This window comes from Hemiscyllium ocellatum, chromosome 19 (genome assembly GCF_020745735.1).
Source record: "Hemiscyllium ocellatum isolate sHemOce1 chromosome 19, sHemOce1.pat.X.cur, whole genome shotgun sequence".
Lineage (NCBI taxonomy): Eukaryota > Metazoa > Chordata > Chondrichthyes > Orectolobiformes > Hemiscylliidae > Hemiscyllium > Hemiscyllium ocellatum.
Genome location: NC_083419.1, coordinates 12,283,328 through 12,302,083, shown reverse-complemented (window position 1 = coordinate 12,302,083; position 18,756 = coordinate 12,283,328). Strand labels below are relative to the sequence as shown.

Genomic DNA, 18,756 nt, shown 5'->3' with positions numbered 1-18,756 from the left:
TTGCTTCATAGTTCATTGAAAGTAGAGTTGCAGGTAGACAGGATAGTGAAGACAAGGTTTGGTATAGGAGTTGGAGGTCATGTTACAGTCGAACAGGACATTGGTCAGGCTTCTTTTGGAATATGGTGAGCAATCCTGAGTCTCTCTGCTGTAACAGGAGGAATGTTGTGAAAAGATTGACAAGGATGTTGCTGGCATTGGAGGATTTGAGCTATAGGGAGGGGTTAAATAGGCTGGGGCTGTTTTCCTTGGAGTGTCCGAGGGATGATCTCATAGAGGTTTATAAAATCATGAGAGGCAAGGATAAGGTAAATAGACAAGAGGCCACGCTAAATTGCCCGTAGTGTTAGGTGAAGAGGTAAATGTAGGGTTCTGGGTGGGTTCCTCTTCGGAGGGTCAATATGGACTTGTTAGGCCGAAGGGCCTGTTTCCACACTGTAAGTAATCTAATCTAATCTAATCAGAATCTTTTGCCTGAGGTAGAGGAGCTCAAAATTAGAGAGCATGGGTTTAAGGGGAAAGAGGGAGGGAAATGATATAAAAGGGACCTAAGGGGTAACTTTTCCACACAGAGGGTGGTGCATGCATATAATGAGCTGCCAGAGGAAGTGGTGGAGGCTGGTACAATTGCAACATTTAAAAGGTATCTGGATGGGTATATGAATAGGAAGGGTTTAGAGGGATATGGGCCAAGTGCTGGTAAACGGGAATGATTAGGTTAGGATATCTGGTTGGCATGGGTGAGTTGGACTGAAGTGTGTTTCCGTGCAGTATAACTCGGTGACAGGACTGTGGTTGTGCTTGAATGTAATTATGTGGCGAGTGGATATCATCAACGCTGCAGAGTAAAATTAGAAACATTTATTCATTTGGTGCCAGAGTCTTTATGCGTCAGATTTGCCACTTACAAAACATTAATGAGACGGCATTAGATTCATGCTCTCCCTAGCCCTAATTTCCTTGTTGACATGATAAAGAGACAGACACAAGAGGACTTGTTATTGCCTCAGCCTTGTTTCCTGATTTAACAGGCTGAAATACCAGCGGAACAAGATTGTGACAATACAACAATCTGGAAATATAATTTTTAAAAATCGAACTCACTCTGAGAGCCCACACAGAAAGGCCAGGAAAGAAGCAGAAAGCTCAAAACAAAATTAATTCCCTTCAAAATCCACAAGATGTGTAAAGAGCCCATTGAAGAACTAAATTTGAGGTCAGCAGGGAGTTCAACTGCATTAAGAGAACTCTAGACATCGTCTCTCTCAGACAAGAGTGGGGGAAAAAAAATGAGAATATTTCTTCAATTCAAACATTGCCATGGTAACGTAAATGGTACCTGACCAGGAGTAAGAATTTCAATACAGGAGCCTCAAGGAAATATGGGGAGGAAAGGAGCTGCCCATTTAACAATCACATTACTTGCACTATGCTGTTTCCAGAGCCTTGTCTCAGGACACATGGTCGAACCAACTTGCAGCAGAGGTCAAAGAGAGTCATGGAATAGTTGGAGCACAGAAGATGGCAGTTCATTTGTAAGTGGTTCCCATTGTCCCACTCTTTCCTTGCAAATTTTACTTCTTTTTTCCCCCCCCATGTCCTTTTGCAAACCATCATTGGGTCACTCTCCGTTAAACCCCGAGGCAGTCCCTAGATCAAACTCCTTCCCCAAAGACACTGACCTACACTGCAGTGGTTCCAGAAGGCAGCTCACCACCACCTTCTCAAGGGACAACTAGGGAAGGGCAATAAATACTGCCCAGCCAGTGACGCCAACGAACAAATTAAAGATATTCCAGATTCCAGAGACTGGCTTTGGAAAAAGATCATTTTCCTTACATCATCTATGACTTCTTTGTGACTTCTGGGCCATGGCACAATGGGACAGGAAACAAAACAGCATCAGTTTGGACTCTCACCCTATCAATGAGGCAAGTAACACAGCAAAAATACCCAACCCAATGAAGCCCCAGGGTGCAAAACTGAACGAGCATCCAAGCTGAACGGGGAAGTGCTCACAGGCAACATTATTCCCAGTCCTTTGTTAGGAATATTGGGTGTCTTATACCTTGAAGAGAATAAAAGCTAGCAGTGACAGCATGAAGTGTTCTCAATAAGACACAATGTAACATGTGCTCCAGCTACTGGGATAGCTGGTTGCTTGGAAACGACAAAACAGATTCAAATTAGGCCAATCAGTTTAAATTATACTCTGAAAAACACCAAATTCCAATCAAGTTTGAATTGAGTACATAGACAATCTTAAAAGCCATTGACACAATCCAATGCTTTGGAGTATAAGACTGGGGGAAATTGAACAATTGGGAGGAGAACTGCCACCACACCAACAGCCAAAGACTGTTAGTCAGAACTTCCGAGAGGTATTTGTCTAGAGAAGGAGTTTGCACAGTGAAAAACTTCAACACTGACCTGTAGAGACAATCTACTAACGAAGGTATAGAGAAGGTTTGACCACTGGCTGTTTTTAAAATTTCAATTTTTCTGTAAATCTTAATTGGGAGTTTTATCAGACTAGTATTAAAGGAGGAAAGGTAAAGATAGGTTACAAGAAGGAATTGTAAATAGTTATTAGTTAATTATTCTCTGTTTTACTTTAAGAAATAAAGTTGTTAATTTTTACTTTAAATAGTTCTTGGCCACTCACGGGATAAATCTTTTGTGCTGCTGGTTTTAAATTTTGCAGGAGAGTTTACCCCCGTCATAACACCTTGTATTCAGACATGACTTGTGAGACTAAGGATTGCCGGACACTTCACTTCATGATTGAGGAAGACTCCTTGTTGAAGGGAACCTTGAAAGACTAAATGCCAAGCATCTAATAATACTGTATTCAGTCTAATGCTACATACACACATCATCAATAGCATCTAATGATGCAGCACATAGACCAAGCATTCAACATGTAGACCGATACGCTCTGACTGGATCATGCAAGGAGAAGAACGAAGGTCAGAAAACGTGAGTGTTTCAGCCCAATTTGTCAACAGCAACATCTAGACTAAAGATCACTTTTAGTGTCTAAAAAATTTTTGGATTTTTAAAATCATAGTCATAGTGTCTTGAAGGTGTACAGCACGGAAACAGATCCTTCGGTTCAACCCATCCATGCCGACCACATACCCTAACCTAATCTAGTTCCATTTGCCAACACTTGGTCCATATCCCTCTACACCCTTCCTATTCATATGCCCATCCAGATGCCTTTTGAATATTGCAATTGTACCAGCCTCCACCACTTCCTCTGGCAGCTCATTCCACACACACACCACCCTCTATGGAAAAATTGCCCCTTAGGTCGCTTTTAAATTTTCCACTCATCCTAACCTATGCCCTCTAGATTCTGGACTTCCTCACCCCAGGAAAATGTCCTTGTCTATTTACCCTATCCATGCCACTCATGATTTTATAAACCGATATAAACCGCTCAGCCTCCAGGGAAAACAGCCCCAGCCTGTTCAGCCTCTCCCTGTAGCTCAAATCCTCCAAACCTGGCAACATCCTTGTAAATCTCTTCTGAACCCTTTCAAGTTTCACAACATCCCTCCAATAGGAGGGAGCCCAGAATTGCACCCAATATTCCAAAAGTGGCCAACTAATGTCCTGTACAGCCGCAACATGACCTCCCTACTCCTGTACTCAATGCTCTGACCAATAATGGAAAGCATACCAAACGCCTTCTTCACTATCCTATTCACCTGCGACTCTATTTTCAATGAACTATGAACCTGCACTCCAAGGTCTCTTTGCTCAGCACCACACCCCAGGACCTTACCATTACGCGTATAAGTCCTGCTCTGATTTGCCTTCCCAAAATAATCATGGCATGATTGAAATGATTAGTGCACTAGTCACACAGATGCTTGAACCAATGATCCAAAATTGCATTTCAAATTCCATTTTCCATTGGACAATTTATGCTCAATTAAATAAATCGGGATTATGAGTCAAACATCAGGAATAGTGTCCACTAAGGTACAGCCACTTGTAAACGAGGGTCCTATTCTTGGAGAACTCCCATGAAATTCATGTGTGTGGAGCTTGTTAAAAATAGGTTTGAACTAGGTTAAAATGGTTAAAAATATCAAGGATACGCAAGATATTGGGTAAAAGCAAGATATTGCAGATGCTAGAAATCTGAATTAAACATGGAGAAAACTGGAGAAACTTAGGTCTGGCAGCATTCATACAGAGAGAAACAGTTCATCTTTCAACAACAATAGGACCGTTCTTCAGAGCTGAACATTAGCCCAGGGCTCTGGATTACCAGTGTCAAGATTAGTGTGGTGCTGGAAAAGCACAGCAAGTCAGGCAGCATCCGAGGAGCAGGAAAATCGAAATTTCAGGCAAAAATCCTTCATTAGAATTGCTTGAAACATCGATTTTCCTGCTCCTCGGATGCTGCTGACCTGCTGTGCTTTTCAGCACCACTCTAATCTAGACTCTGATCTCCAGCATCTGCAGTCCTGACTTCCGCTCTGGATTACCTATTGTCTCCATTGGAAAGGCTTCTCTCCTGTTCTCCCTGGCATACTGAAAAATAAAAAGCCCCTCTACCCACATCACCATCTACATGAGCTGGTTATTACTATTTGTGAATAGGATTCACACCGGACTCGAAATGTTAACTCCGCTTTTCTCTCTGCAGATTTGCTGAGGTTCTCCAGCATTTTCTGTGCTCCGGTTTCCTCCCACAGTCCAAAGCTGTGCAGGTTAGGAGGTTTGGCCATGCTCAATTGCCCATGTTGTCGAGGGATGTGCAGGCTGGGTGAGTTGGCCGTGGGAATAGGTAGGGTTGCAGGAATAGAGCAGGGAGGAACTCCTGGGTGAGATGCTCTCTGGAAGGTTGGTGTGGACTCAATGGGCCAAATAGCCTGCCTCCACAGTGCAGGGATACTATGAAAATCATGTCAGTTTTCCAGCATCTAGAGTGTTCTGCTTTATGAGCTGCATGTGGGAGTCTGGAAGAGTTGAGAAATGAGTACCACCTTTAATATTTTACCATGACTGCCAAGCCCAGGACAGCACAGCGGGTCATCGTGTGAAACAATAGGTTCTAAAATGTCGCTTCCCCCAGCTTCTTTGTTTTGAAATCCTCTCCCCTCCCCCCGCCTGCCCGAATTCACAGCCATCTCGTGGCCTGGCACCCCTTTGAACAGACTCCTAATCTCCAAGGCATTTTTTGAAAATGACAAGTGGCTGTTAAAATGACCCTATTAAAGACCAAAAAAAACCTGCAGATGCTAGAATCCCAAGTAGACAAGGAGGAGGCTGGAAGAGCACAGCAAGCCAGGCGGCATCAGGAGGTGGAAAGGTCAACGTTTCAGGTCGAGATCCTTCATCAGGAATGGAGGTTGGCGTAGGGGGAGCTACAGTTAAGGGGTGTGAAGGTGCGGGGGGAAAGGGCTATGGTGGTGGGGGGAGAGGTGTGGGGTCATGAGGTAGTGACAGTTGAACACCGTTGGTGGGTTTGACCTGATTGGTCGATGGGAAGAATGAATCCGGTTCGTGGGCGGCACGGTGGCACAGTGGTTCGCACTGCTGCCTCGCAACGCCACGGACCCGGGTTTAATTCCTGCCTCAGGCGACTGACTGTGTGGAGTTTGCACATTCTCCCCACGTCTGTGTGGGTTTCCTCCAGGTGCTCCGGTTTCCTCCCACAGTCCAAAGATGTGCAGGTTAGGGGAATTGGCCTTGATAAATTGCCCATAGTGTTAGGTGAAGGGGTAAAAGTAGGGGCATGGGTGGGTTGCTCTTCGGCAGGTCGGTGTGGACTTGTTGGGCCGAAGGGCCTGTTTCCACACTGTAAGCAATCTAACCTAATCTAAACAAAGAAGGGTCAGTTAGAGGGTTGGAAGGGAAGACGGAAAACTGGGAAGGGAATCGGGGGGGATGTGGGTGAGGTGGTTATCAAAAGAGCATAAGGAACAATTTTTTTATTAAGCAGAGATATAGGGACATGGGCCAAAATGCAGATATATGGAGATAGGCCAAGATCAGGTATGAATTCCTGAATTGGCAGACCAGGATCGAGGGGCTGAATGGCCTCCTCCTGTTCCTATGCTCCTACATGCAGTACATTTCCAGACTCTGCTTCAGGCAAGCCTTACAGTGTATCATACATGTAAGATAACCAAAATTGTCTTTCTAATAATCAACGCAGAGCAGCCAAAGCTGTTTCAACGCTCAAGATTGGCGTCTTTATCAACGTCTTTTCCAAAATCTTCGACTCTGATCTCCAGCATTTGCAGTCCTCACTTCCACCTTCATCAAAATGAAGACTAAATTGGATTGGTCAGATCTAAGCTCCCTTCAAAGCAGTGTTATACAAGGATGTTGCTGGGGTTGGAGGATTTGAACTATAGGGAGAGGTTGAACAGGCTGGGGCTGTTTTCCCTGGAGCATCGGAGGCTGAGGAGTGACCTTATATAGGTTTATAAAATCATGAGGGGCATGTATAGGATAAATTAACAAAGTTTTTTTCCTGGGGTGGGGGAGTCCAGAACTAGAGGGCATAAGTTTAGCGTGAGAAGGGAAAGATTTAAAAGGGATCAAAGGGGCAACCTTTACACGCAGAGGGTGGTATGTGTATGGAATGAGCTGCCAGAGGAAGTGGTGGAGGCTGGTACAATTGCAACATTTAAAAAGGCATTTCGATGGGTATATGAATAGGAATGGTTTGGAGGGATATGAGCCGGGTGCTGGCAGGTGGGATTAGATTGGATTCGATATCTGTTTGGCATGGATGGGTTGGACCAAAGGGTCTCTTTCCATACTGTACACCTCTCTGACTATGACTCTATAACTTTCTCGAAACTGCCTTTAACATTTGAGCTATGTCTCGGAGGAGCAGGGGAACAATCTCCAGCGACACTTAACCCTCAATCAGCATCACTTTAAAAAGCTCACATTAGAAATGTGATAATGACCAGATAATGTGTTTCCTACATTATAAAAGGTGGACTGAGTTTCAAAAGGTCATCATTAGCTGCACACTGCACGCCCTGAGATAATGGAAGCAGTGCTTTGATTTTCTTTCTGACACCAAATTATTAAAGCTATTCTGTCCAATGTGTTGTGTGTTGCTTTCAAGAAGATGTCTAGTATTGCACCTCTGCTCTTAACAGCAGAAACAGAAAATGCTGGAGAAACTCTGGACAGAGTACACAAGGTTAACACTTCAAGTTCAATGACTCTCTGAGAAGGTTAAAAATCACACAACACCAGGTTATAGTCCAACAGCTTTATTTGGAAGCACTAGCTTTCAGAGTGCTGCTCCTTCATCAGGTGGTTGTGGAGTATAAGATTGTATGACAGAGAATTTATAGCAAGTTTCCAGTGTGATGTAACAGAAATTATATATTGAAAAAGATCCGGATTGTTTGTTAAGTCTCCCATCTTTTAGAATAACCATGTTGGTATCAGTTCTTTCACATGTAAATCGCAAAACTTTTTAAAATGAAGTTATATTCTCAAGTGCATTCACAGGGAGTTAACACCTTCAATACCTTATCTGGGCCAACATGACACCAATTGTTAAAGTGCACTTGAGAATGTAACTTTTAAAAAATGTTTTGCAATTTACATATGAAACCAACATGGTCATTCTAAAAGATGGGAGACTTAACAAACAATCCAGGTCTTTTTTTAAATATATAATTTCAGTTACATCACACTGGAAACTTTTGCTATAAATTCTGTGTCTTACAATCTTATCTCCACAATCGCCTGATGAAGGAGCAGTGCTCTGAAAGCTAGTGCTTCCAACTACACCTATTGGACTATAACCAGGTGTTGTGTGATTTTTAACTTTGTACACCAGTCCAATACCGGCATCTCCAAAAAGGGTCAGTGAACTGGAAACATTCTTTCTGCACAGATGCTGCCAGACTTGCTGAGTTTCTCTAGCACTCCCTGGGTGTTGATTCAGATGTCCAGCACCAGCCGGATTTGCCTTAAGTAAATGGATTCTTGTTGAGTAAGAGGCTGAAACGTTATTCAGAGTAGAGGAGGAATGTGAATTTGAGGTTACTGTCAGATCAACCACTGTCTTATTGAATGGCAGAGCAGGGTCAAGAGGCTAGATTACCTATTCCAGCTCTTAATTCATATATTCACATGGAAGCCAGGGCAACTCAGTGGTTAGCACTGAGCGAGGGGCCTGGGTTCAATTCCAGCCTTGCCCAATTGTTTATGTGGAGTTTGCACATTCTCTTCGTGTCTGTGTGGGTTTCTTCCAGGTGGTCTGACTTCCTCCCACAGACCAAAGATGTGCTGGTTAGGTGGATGACTGTGCTAAATTGCCCAGAGTGTCCAGGGATGTGCAGGTTGGGAGGATTAGCCATGGCAAATGGACAGTTACAGCATCAACAAAGAACAAAGAAAATCACAGCAGGCCCTTTGGCCCTCCAAGCCTGCGCTGATCCGGATCCTCTATCTAAACCTGTCGCCTATTTTCTAAGGATCTGTATCCCTCTGTTCCCTGCCCATTCATGTACCTGTCTAGATAAATCTTAAATGATGATATCGTGCCCACCTCTACCACCTCCACTGACAACGCATTCCAGGCACCCGTCACCCTCTGCATAAAGAAGTCAGAATGGGATGTTCTATGGAGGGTCGATGTGGACTTGATGGGCCAAATGGCCTGCTTCCACGCTCTAGGGATTCTGTGATTTATACACAGGACAATGAGCTGCTAGAGGAAGGCAGAGGAGGCAGATACAATTACAACATTTAAAAAGGTATCGGATGAATAGGAAGGGTTTAGAAGCAAGTTCTGAGGAAGGGTCACCAGAACTGAAACGTTAACTCTGATTTCTCTTCACAGATGCCTCCAGACCTGCTGAGCTTTTCCAGCAACTTCGGTTTTTGTTCACGGTTTAGAGGGATAAGGGCCAAATGCTGGCAAATGGGACTAGATTTATTTAGGATAATTGGTCAACATGTACAAGTTGGACCAAATAAACTATTTCCACGCTGTCTGGCTCTATGACTGTACAACTTTTCACATCCAGGATGACAGGCAGGGACTCTGCTTAATGTCTGCACCCTCTCAGTACTTTGCAGGGCATCTGGGCTTGGATTTGTGACTTCAACCTGTAACTTTGTCCTGACTCAGATTCATTTGCACAGTTCGAAAAACAAGCATCCAAAAGCTTGCCACCACATTCCTGAACAATTCAGAAGTTAACACAAATTCACCAGATTCCCATCATGTTTAATGCATTAGTCACCATTCAGAACTGTCTTGTCAGATGGAAAATGGTCCCTACCCTGAAACAATACATGAAGATGCTGCGTAATTAACTGTTCAGAAATAGTTAAAACACAACCTGAATGGACAGGATTATTATTTCATTGTTTGCCTGGCAGGAGACAAAATGCTGAAACGCAGATTAGCAGAAGATAAAAAAAATAGGGCTTTTTGAATCCTGGTGTTCACAGGAAGAGAAAGCTCTTACTTGTATTGCTGGTGGTCTTTTGTACTGCGGGTTTTTGCCATGAATCTCTCAGCCAGTTTCTCCAAGTTTCGGGAATACTCCATTTCGATTTCGGACTTCTTGCGGAAGAAATCCTGGAGATCCTGGAGGAGTTGAACTCTCATCTCCGTCTGCTGCTCCAAGCATTTCAGTTGCTCGACCAACTGAGCTCGTATTTCTGTAAGGAAACAGTCATTGAATTGGTTAGCAGCCTCTTCAAAATAGACCACGGCTCTGACAATGCTTATTTTAATCAGGTCCAGTCTCTGAAGTCACAAAGATCCAGATTACACAATTCCTGTCCTTTTGTGAGAGAACGGTAATGCGTTTTAGTTTTGCAAACAGACACCAAAAAGCACTAAATCCATCTTCCCCCCCCCATTCTGCTGGAGCCAATCATTGGTTTCAACTTGTGTTAAACTCTTCAGAACTCTGCGACATGATCAAACAGAGATCACCTACAAAAATCCTTTCATAGAAACACGCATTGAAATTCTGTGCATTTGTACACAATCTGACCTGGCAGATAATGTAAACAACATCAGATTATTGCAATCATTCACTTTTACAGGAACGTGAATGGCAGATTATTAGACATTAATTGGCTTGGCAAAGTGGTTACAGAGGAGCACATTGTAAAGTAGTGATACCTTTAAGCTTCCCTGAAAGGACTTTTACATGTCTCATTATTCCCTCCGCCAAGCACCAGTCTTGTACTGCAATTAAACAATTAGGCTTGCTCTGGCTCCAGCAAATCCTGTGTAGCTTGGTCAATGATGATATATGAGACAGACACAGAGAGAGAGACCAAATTAATGGCTACGATAAAATGACTATACACATAGGTTACTGGGTGACGTTCACCACGTATGGAGAGTTGATGTGTATTCAGAAAAAAAAGGAAAAAATAGTAGTCTAGGCTTTTAGTCAATGTTGTTTAACCAAAATCACCAAACATCAAAACAAGTGGCACAGACAGTTCAAGTTTCAGCCAGGACAGTCAGTCAGCTCAGAACTGTGAGGGATAGCCCTCATCTCTAAAGCAAGCACTAGCCTTAAAAGCGCTGGAAATCTGCTGATGCAGCGCCACTGCCTGAATTGTAATAGAGAGAATAATAGCGAACACAGGAGGCTGTTGAGATTGACAATTCACGCTGGGCTATTAGATCAAATACAATTTTATCAGGAGGAAGAAAAGTCTCACACATGACTCAGTTCTCTTCCAAGTGAGGTACAATACATCTTTATTCCAGCACACAGAGCAGTCTGGATTGTGAAAATAAGTTACATAACGGAGAATTATGTATTTACCACAAATGCTCATGTTTTCTGTCTGTGATTCATTTCACATATTTCTTGCACAATTTTTAAATGTGCAAACGTTTTGATGCAACATGCTCATAAATTGCTGGAAAAGCTCAGTGGAACCCAAAACATTAACTGTTGATTTCTCTCCACATTTGCTGCCAGACCTGCTCAGCTTTTCTAGCAATTTGTTTTTGTTTCCGATTTACAGCATCCGCAGTTCTTTCAGCTTTTAGGCTCAAATATATTCATCCTACAATCCAGGGATCACTGTAAAGACACAGTCCCTCAATGATTTACAGGTCGTTTTATTTGCAATACAAAATGTGTCCGCTGCAGCTCGCGGGCTAAAGCTCTTGCCTGCGAGTCAGAAGGCTGTGCGTGCGATTCCAGGGACTGGAGCCGAGGCTAACCCTCTCTGTGCAGTACTGAGGGAGCGCTGCATTGTCAGGGGTGCTGTATTTCTGATGAAACATTAAGCCACAGCTGACCAAAAAGATCTCTCAGCATTATTTCAGAGATGGATGTGGGCATTGTCCCTGACGTCCCAAACAATTCCTCAAACAACATCCCACAAAGAAACTGGATTTTCCGGTGATTATGCCACTGCTGAGTTTAGGAATGTGCTGTGCACAAACCAGTTGCCCTATTTCCGGCACTACATCAGCGGTTTTGTGAAGGGTAGGTCATGCCTCACAAACCTTATTGAGTTCTTAGAGAAGGTGACTAAACAGGTGGATGAGGGTAAAAGTGGTTGATGTGGTGTGTATGGATTTCAGAAAGGCATTTGATGAGGTTCCCACGGTAGGCTATTGCAAAAATACGGAGGCATGGGATTTAGGGTGATTTAGTGGTTTGGATCAGAAGTTGGCTAGCTGAAAGAAGCTGAAAGAGTGGTGGTTGATGGGAAATGTTCATTCATGAGTTCAGTTACTAGTCGGGTACTGCAAGGATTTGTTTTGGGTCCACTGTTGTTTATCATTTTTATAAATGACCTGGATGAGGGCACCGAAGGGTGGGTTAGTAAACTTGCAGATGACACTAAGGTCGGTGGAGTTGTGGATAGTGACAAAGGATGTTGTAGGTTACAAAGAGACATAGATAAGCTGCAGAGCTGGGCTGACAGTTGGCAAATGGAGTTTAATGCAGAAAAGTGAGAGGTGATTCACTTTGTAAGGAGTAACAGGAATGCAGAATATTGGGCTAATGATAAGATTCTTGGTAGTGTAGATGAACAGACAGAGATCTCGGTGTCCATGTACATAGATCCTTGAAAGTTGCCACCCAGGTTGATAGGGTTGGTAAGAAGGCAAATATATGTGTTAGCTTTTATTGGTAGAGGGATTAAGTTTTGGAACGATGAGATCATGCTGCAGTTGTACAAAACTCTGGTGCGGCCGCACTTGGAGTATTGCGCACAGTTCTGGTCACCGTATTATAGGAAGGATGTGGAAGCTTTGGAAAGGGTTCAGAGGAGATTTACTCGGACGTTGACTGGTATGGAGGGAAGGTCTTATGAGGAAAAGGCTGAAGGACTTGAGGCTGTTCCATTAGAGAGAAGGAGGTTGAGAGGTGACTTAATTGAGACATATAAATTAATCAGAGGGTTAGATAGGTTGGACAGTGAGAGCTTTTTTCCTAGAATGGCGATGGTTAGCATGAGGGGGCATAGCTTTAAATTGAGGGGTGATAGCTATAGTACAGATGTCAGAGATAGTTTCTTTCCTCAGAGAGTAGTAAAGGCTTAGAATGCACTGCCTGCAATAGTAGTACACTCTCCAAGGGCATTTAAATGCTCATTGGACAGGTATATGGACAAGAATGGAATAGTGTAGGATAGATGGGCTTCAGATTGGTTCCACAGGTCAGTGCAACAGTGAGGGCTGAAGGGCCTGTACTGCACTGTAATGTTCTATGTTATTGTAAGCAGTGACTGACATAGGTCAGTTGTTGATTTTGAACGTGGAGACTGGCAGATTTTTGTTAGCTGTTGGTTGTGCAGGTTATGAGGTAAAATTATTTGGAGTTGTCTCACAGATCAGATGTGGTCTCTTTGAGCGGTGGAACAAGTGTGGGATGGGACAGGGGCTGAAGACTGGCTTCTGCTCTAATCTTGCTGTGAAACACTAAGATGCTGAATTGGTGAAAAATGCAAAGCAAATGCATTACTTTCTTTTTAAAAAAGCCCATCTCGCAAAGCGATGGATAAATCAGTAAAGTCCTTGGATCAGAATGAACATTCCTCACAAGAGTTCAAACACGCTGCATATTTTTCTTTCAGAGAACAAGAAATTATCACAAGTAAAATGCCAACCAGGACATTAAAACTGATTATAACCGAAGCCAATGTACTTGCACATTGCGGGAGGGGAAGCTCCATGACCACTTCTGGGGCTTTCTGCCGACACTGTGAATACTGAGAGAGTAAATGTCCTGAACTGGAGGATTTGGGTTTAGTGGAGTCCTGTGAGGTACAGCAGTAGGGTAAAAAAAAATCACATTGCTGTCTAAGCAAACAGGCACCGTCATTCCCCTGTTTGCCTTCTGCTAATCATGTCAGTGGATCAACAGGAGTTGCTGACACTAGAGTCTGGAACAATTGCTGGGAGCTGTAATCACAGCAGCAAGACATACCCATCAGATCATGAATGCTTACTGGTCATCATCTCGACACTCAGACTTCAGTGGAATTGGGGACTTCCCACCATTTCTACCACTCAGCTGCATGGAAAAATGTAACAACAATATGAGGAATGGGAAATAGGATATACTCTTCTGTTCTGTTACTCTAGTGTACTTCTACAGTACAATCTGCCTGTAAAGTGCACAAGACAATATTTTTCACAGTACTTCGGTACACATCACAAAAATCAAATCAAATTTTCCTTAGCCCAATGACAAATCCATAAAATCCCTCCAGTCCATAACCCTTATCAATGATGGCACCCCCTCTGGCTCAGCTGATATGGGCTTGGAACAATATTTAAGTCAACCACCACATGCCACGTTCTCCCCGTGTCTGCATGGGTTTCCTCCGGGTGCTCCGGTTTCCTCCCACAGTCACAAAGATGTGCGGGTCAGGTGAATTGGCCATGCTAAATTGCCCATAGTGTTAGGTTAGGGGTATGGGTGGGTTGCGCTTCGGCGGGTCGGTGTGGACTTGTTGGGCCGAAGGGCCTGTTTCCACACTGTAAGTAATCTAATCTAATCTAAAGTATGTGAGAACGTAGCTGAGGTTACGAATGGGTCAGCCATGATCTTATTGAACTGCAGAACAGGCTCAAGGGGCCGAACGGCCTAACCAGTTCCTATTGGAATGTTTGCATGCTCTCAAAAAGGCACTTAGATGTGAGCAGCAAATAAAAACAAATGTTGGGAATCTGGAACAGACACAGAAAACGCAGTAGGTCCGGCACCATCTTGGAAACAGACGTAGTTAACATTTTGAGTCCAATAAGACTCTTCTTCAGAAGTGAAAGGGGCTGGAAAATGGTGGCTTCTATGACGTGGGAGGAGGAGAGAGCGGGACAGATACTGAGCAGAGCCAAAGACAAATGAGTTAGTTATCGTGTTGAAAGAAAGATAGAGATGCAAAATGGGTGTAAATGAAGACATGAAATAGAGGAAATGGGCTTGCTCTATTAAGTATAAAAAAAATGAAATGCCAGGCAATGTGCCAAATCTAGGAAATAAGGTGGAGAACCAAATCTTTTTTAATATTCACAAACAATATCCTTACTTGAAAGTTATAGCACAGTGGCAGGCCATTCAGCCCAACAGGTCAATGCCAGTCTTTATGTTTCATGGAGACTTTCTCCTCTCCGTCTCACTCCACTAACTAAGGTGGAGAAATGGAATCATAGAATCCCTACAGTGTGGAGACAGGCCATTTGGCCCAACATGTCCTCTGAAGAGTATCCCTCCCAGATCTTTTTGCCTACCTTTTTACTGTACATTTCCCCTGACTAATGCACCTACCCTACACATCCCTGAACACTACGGAGCAATTTAGCACAATTAGTCCACTTAACCTGCACATCTTTGGACTGTGGGAGGAAACCGGAGCACCCGAAGGAAACCCACACAGACACGGGGAGAATGTGCAAACTCCACACAGTCACCAGAGGCTGCAATCGAACCCGGTTCTCTGGCGCTGTGAGGCAGCAGTGCTAACCCCTGGAAGTGTGCAAATAATTAAGAAGGCAAATTGACATAGTTGCACTGGAAATTCAGAGAAGTTTCGGTTGGCAGAATTCTGGTTTGAGGGTTTTTTTCTCAAGAGGACAGGTCAAGCAGGTTTGTTTTGTACCCTGTGGAGTTTCGAATAATCAGATGATCTTATTGAAACAGGAGAATCTAAGAGGGCTTGATAATGTAGATACTGAGCGGGTATTTCCTCTCCTGGGTGAATCTAGAGCTGACACAGTTTTAAAAATAAGTAGTCTCGCCATTTTAAGGCAGAGATGGGGATTTCATTGGACTGGGCATTCAGCAGTCTGGGCTCACACCCCCCTTCCCCACCATCATGGCAGCTGGGAGAATTTAAATTCAATTAATAAATCTGGAATTGAAAGCTAACTCTGTAACAGTAATCAAGAAAATACCTTGGCCCTTTAGGGAAGGATATCTGCCATCCTTACCTGGTCTGGCCTACCCGTGACTCCAGACCCACAGTAAAGTGCCCTCTTGAAATGGTCTCTCAGGTCAAGAACAGTTAGGAATAAATGGACTGGAAGACTGATGCTGGAAAGGAAGGACGATCTCCAGTTTTGGGGGCAGGAATGTCACTCTCAAGACTGTAAAATGCAGGAGTAGAAGGCGGCCCAGCCCATTGAATCTGTTCCACCTTTCAATGACATCATGGCTAATCTGATAATCCTCAATGTCAATCTCCTGCCAATTCCCCATAGTCCTGGATTCCCTTATTGTTTAATGTACAACCCATTATGCCCTTTGGTCCATGCCTTCCCACGTGGGGAAACAACCTCTCCATCTCTCCTCTGACAAGACCCTTGAGAAACTTGTATGTTTCAACCAATTCGCCTTTCATTCTTTTAAACTCCAATGAGTACAGACCCAATCTATTCAACTTCGCCTCATAAGACAGTCCCACCAACTTACTGAACCCCCCTCTGGACTGCCTCCAATGCCAGTATGTCTTTCCTTAGATATAGGGCTCAAAACTGTTCACAGTATTCTAACTGTGGCCTTGTTTTAGGTGTCAACATTTTCCACTGCAATTTGCCACCTCAGGATCTCCAAGTCATCCTTGCTATGTCAACTGCTATATAGCAATGACAGCTCTGGGTGCTAGGTGGCACCATAGGGGGAGGTTCTGAGATTTCAGAAAACAAAATGGTCACATATCACTCGATTGTGGATAGCCCTAAAGACTCCGTGGCAATGCAAAGTAACCATTGCGCCAAACATGCACATCTTTCAAGAATTTTTTAAATGATAAACATTTACTAGAAGGACAATATCGGTGCAATTATCGTGGAAACTGTTTTTATGTTCGTTCCAGGCAGAGGAGATCATCTGGTTGAGCTGCTGCAGTTCATGTGTGCAGTTATGTGCCAGCAGTTTAAATGAAACATGGTGGCTGAGTGGTTAGCACTGCTGCCTCACAGCGCTAAGGACACGGGTTCGATTCCAGCCTGGGGCCACTATCTGTGTGGAGTTTGCACATTCTCCCTGTGTCTGCATGGGTTTCCTCTGGGTGCTCCGGTTTCCTCCCACAGTCCAAAGATGTTCAGGTTAGGTGAATTAGTCATGCTAAATTGCCCGTAGAGTTAGATGCATTAGTTAGTGGGAGTGGGTCCAGGTGGGTTACTCTTCGGAGGGTCAGCGTGAACTAGTTGGGCTGACGGGCCTGTTTCCACACTGTAGGGAAGCTACACAAAGTATATTAAGAACAGACATCAACAAAAGGAAAATAAATCTTGGAGCAGGACATGAACCTAAATATACAGTACCTGACTCAGAGGTTAGTGTGACCCAGTGAACTGTGACACGTAACCAAAAGAGCTAAATGAATAATTTTGCTTTCAGTAAGTCTTTAAATAGGTCGATTCGCCTCAGTAAGGACAGAACAGACCGGGTGTAAAATTTCCTCATGATTTTGTCGACATGTTCAGTCTTAAAAATAAAACTGGGCAACTCGTACAGCAGGATGAATTGCAGTGCTACCCAGGAAGCCTGATGTCCATCATTCACTACCCTTCATCACAGCTTGTATCAGCAGTAAGATAAATCACTTTCTGAAAACAGAGTTCACTATGCCTTCGCCAATGAACTCCACTGTGTTTGTGTGTGTAAGCATATATCTCAGATTTGTTGAGGTCTCAATACACATCAGGATATAGATAACACACATCAGAGTTCTTCAGCTTCAACTTTTGAGTTTATTTCACATGTAACATCATCAAGCAAAGGAGAGAGGGTTTACTCTATCTCCATGGATGCTGCCTGACCCACTGTGATCTCCAGCATTTGTTGTTTCCACAGAGGGGGAAAGGATTGAGAGTAGAAAGCTTTAAAAGGCATCTGGATGGGTATATTAGATTAGACTTACAGTGTGGAAACAGGCCCTTCGGCCCAACAAGTCCACACCGACCCGCCGAAGCACAACCCACCCATACCCCTACATTTTACCCCTTACCTAACACTACGGGCAATTTAGCTTGGCCAATTCACCTGACCCGCACATCTTTGTGACTGTGGGAGGAAACCGGAGCACCCGGAGGAAACCCACGCAGACACGGGGAGAACGTGCAAACTCCACACAGTCAGTCGCCTGAGGCGGGAATTGAACCCGGGTCTACAGGCGCTGTGAGGCAGCAGTGCTAACCACTGTGCCACTGTGCCGCCCACTTCCTATATGAATAGGAAATGTTTAGAGGGATACGGGCCAAGTGCTGACAATTGGCACAAGATGAGGTTAGGATATCTAGTCGGCAAGGAGGAGTTGGACCAAAGGGTCTGTTTCTGAACTGTGCATCTGCTGTACATCTCTATGACTCTATGTCACAGCCAATGAAAACCAGCAGCCAGATCATGCACATCAGGCTCTGACACATTGCAATGCAATAACAAGTGGTTAATCTGCTTCAGTGACTGAAGTGTAAACATTGGCCAGGAAACCTTTCAGAAATCCTCTGCTCTTCGTCAAAACAGTCACCGCAAGATTCTTTCCATCCACTCGACACAAGGGCTTTGCTTTTGTACCACCATCAAATGTCAGGGGTGGGGTACAGTGGAGAAGCATCAGGGAGCGACTGGAGAGGTGGGACAGTTCAACAAAGGCGGGTTGGGGTCAGTGAGAAAGATGCAGCGAGGAGTTAGTTTTTGGTGCATATTGACAGCAGCCATAATCTGACTAAAGTATTAGTAAATGCAAGGCATTCACCACATAACAATAGCTTCATAAATTTCCCACTGATGAATCACTATTGCGGTCATGAATCACCATTAAACTAGCTCATGTATTGCCCAATGTCAAATCCATAACAGGTACCAGCAACTGAAATACTGCCACGGCAAAAGATTAAATCACAGCGCTTTTACTCAAGAACAAAAGACTTGGAAGAATTAAAACCCTCTCATTCTTCTTAAAACCTCAGGATATTTCAGAATCATTGTGCTGGATAGATTGTAAACCATCACCTCTTTTAAGAGGCTTGAGAACATGTGTACTGTTTACATGGTAAGTGGCAGCAAGAGGTAGATCACCCAAATTAATAGCCATGAGTCAATCTGCAAGTCACAATAACTGTGCTGCTTTTTTGGGAAACAAGTTTCAAGGTCTCTCTGTGGTTTATTGCTCAGTAGCTAACCACTTCCTCAGCTCCCCTAAGTGGGCCTGTGGTTTGTTTGATGTGGTAGTGTACAGAACAGATATTGGAGCCGTGGTCAAAGGGGGAGTTTGTTGACCTCAACTGTGCAAAGGACA

General features: G+C 43.8%; 1 protein-coding gene across 2 annotated transcripts in view; it reads right to left on the bottom strand.

Annotated features, from left to right (window-relative positions):
• srgap1a (SLIT-ROBO Rho GTPase activating protein 1a) overlaps positions 1-18,756 on the bottom strand; it is a 288,344-nt gene that overhangs the window by 155,280 nt on the left and 114,308 nt on the right. For both annotated transcript variants that reach the window (XM_060839652.1, XM_060839653.1), the window contains exon 2: positions 9,483-9,678. In XM_060839652.1, coding sequence (XP_060695635.1) covers positions 9,483-9,678 — 196 coding nt within the window. The remainder of the gene's footprint in view (positions 1-9,482; positions 9,679-18,756) is intronic.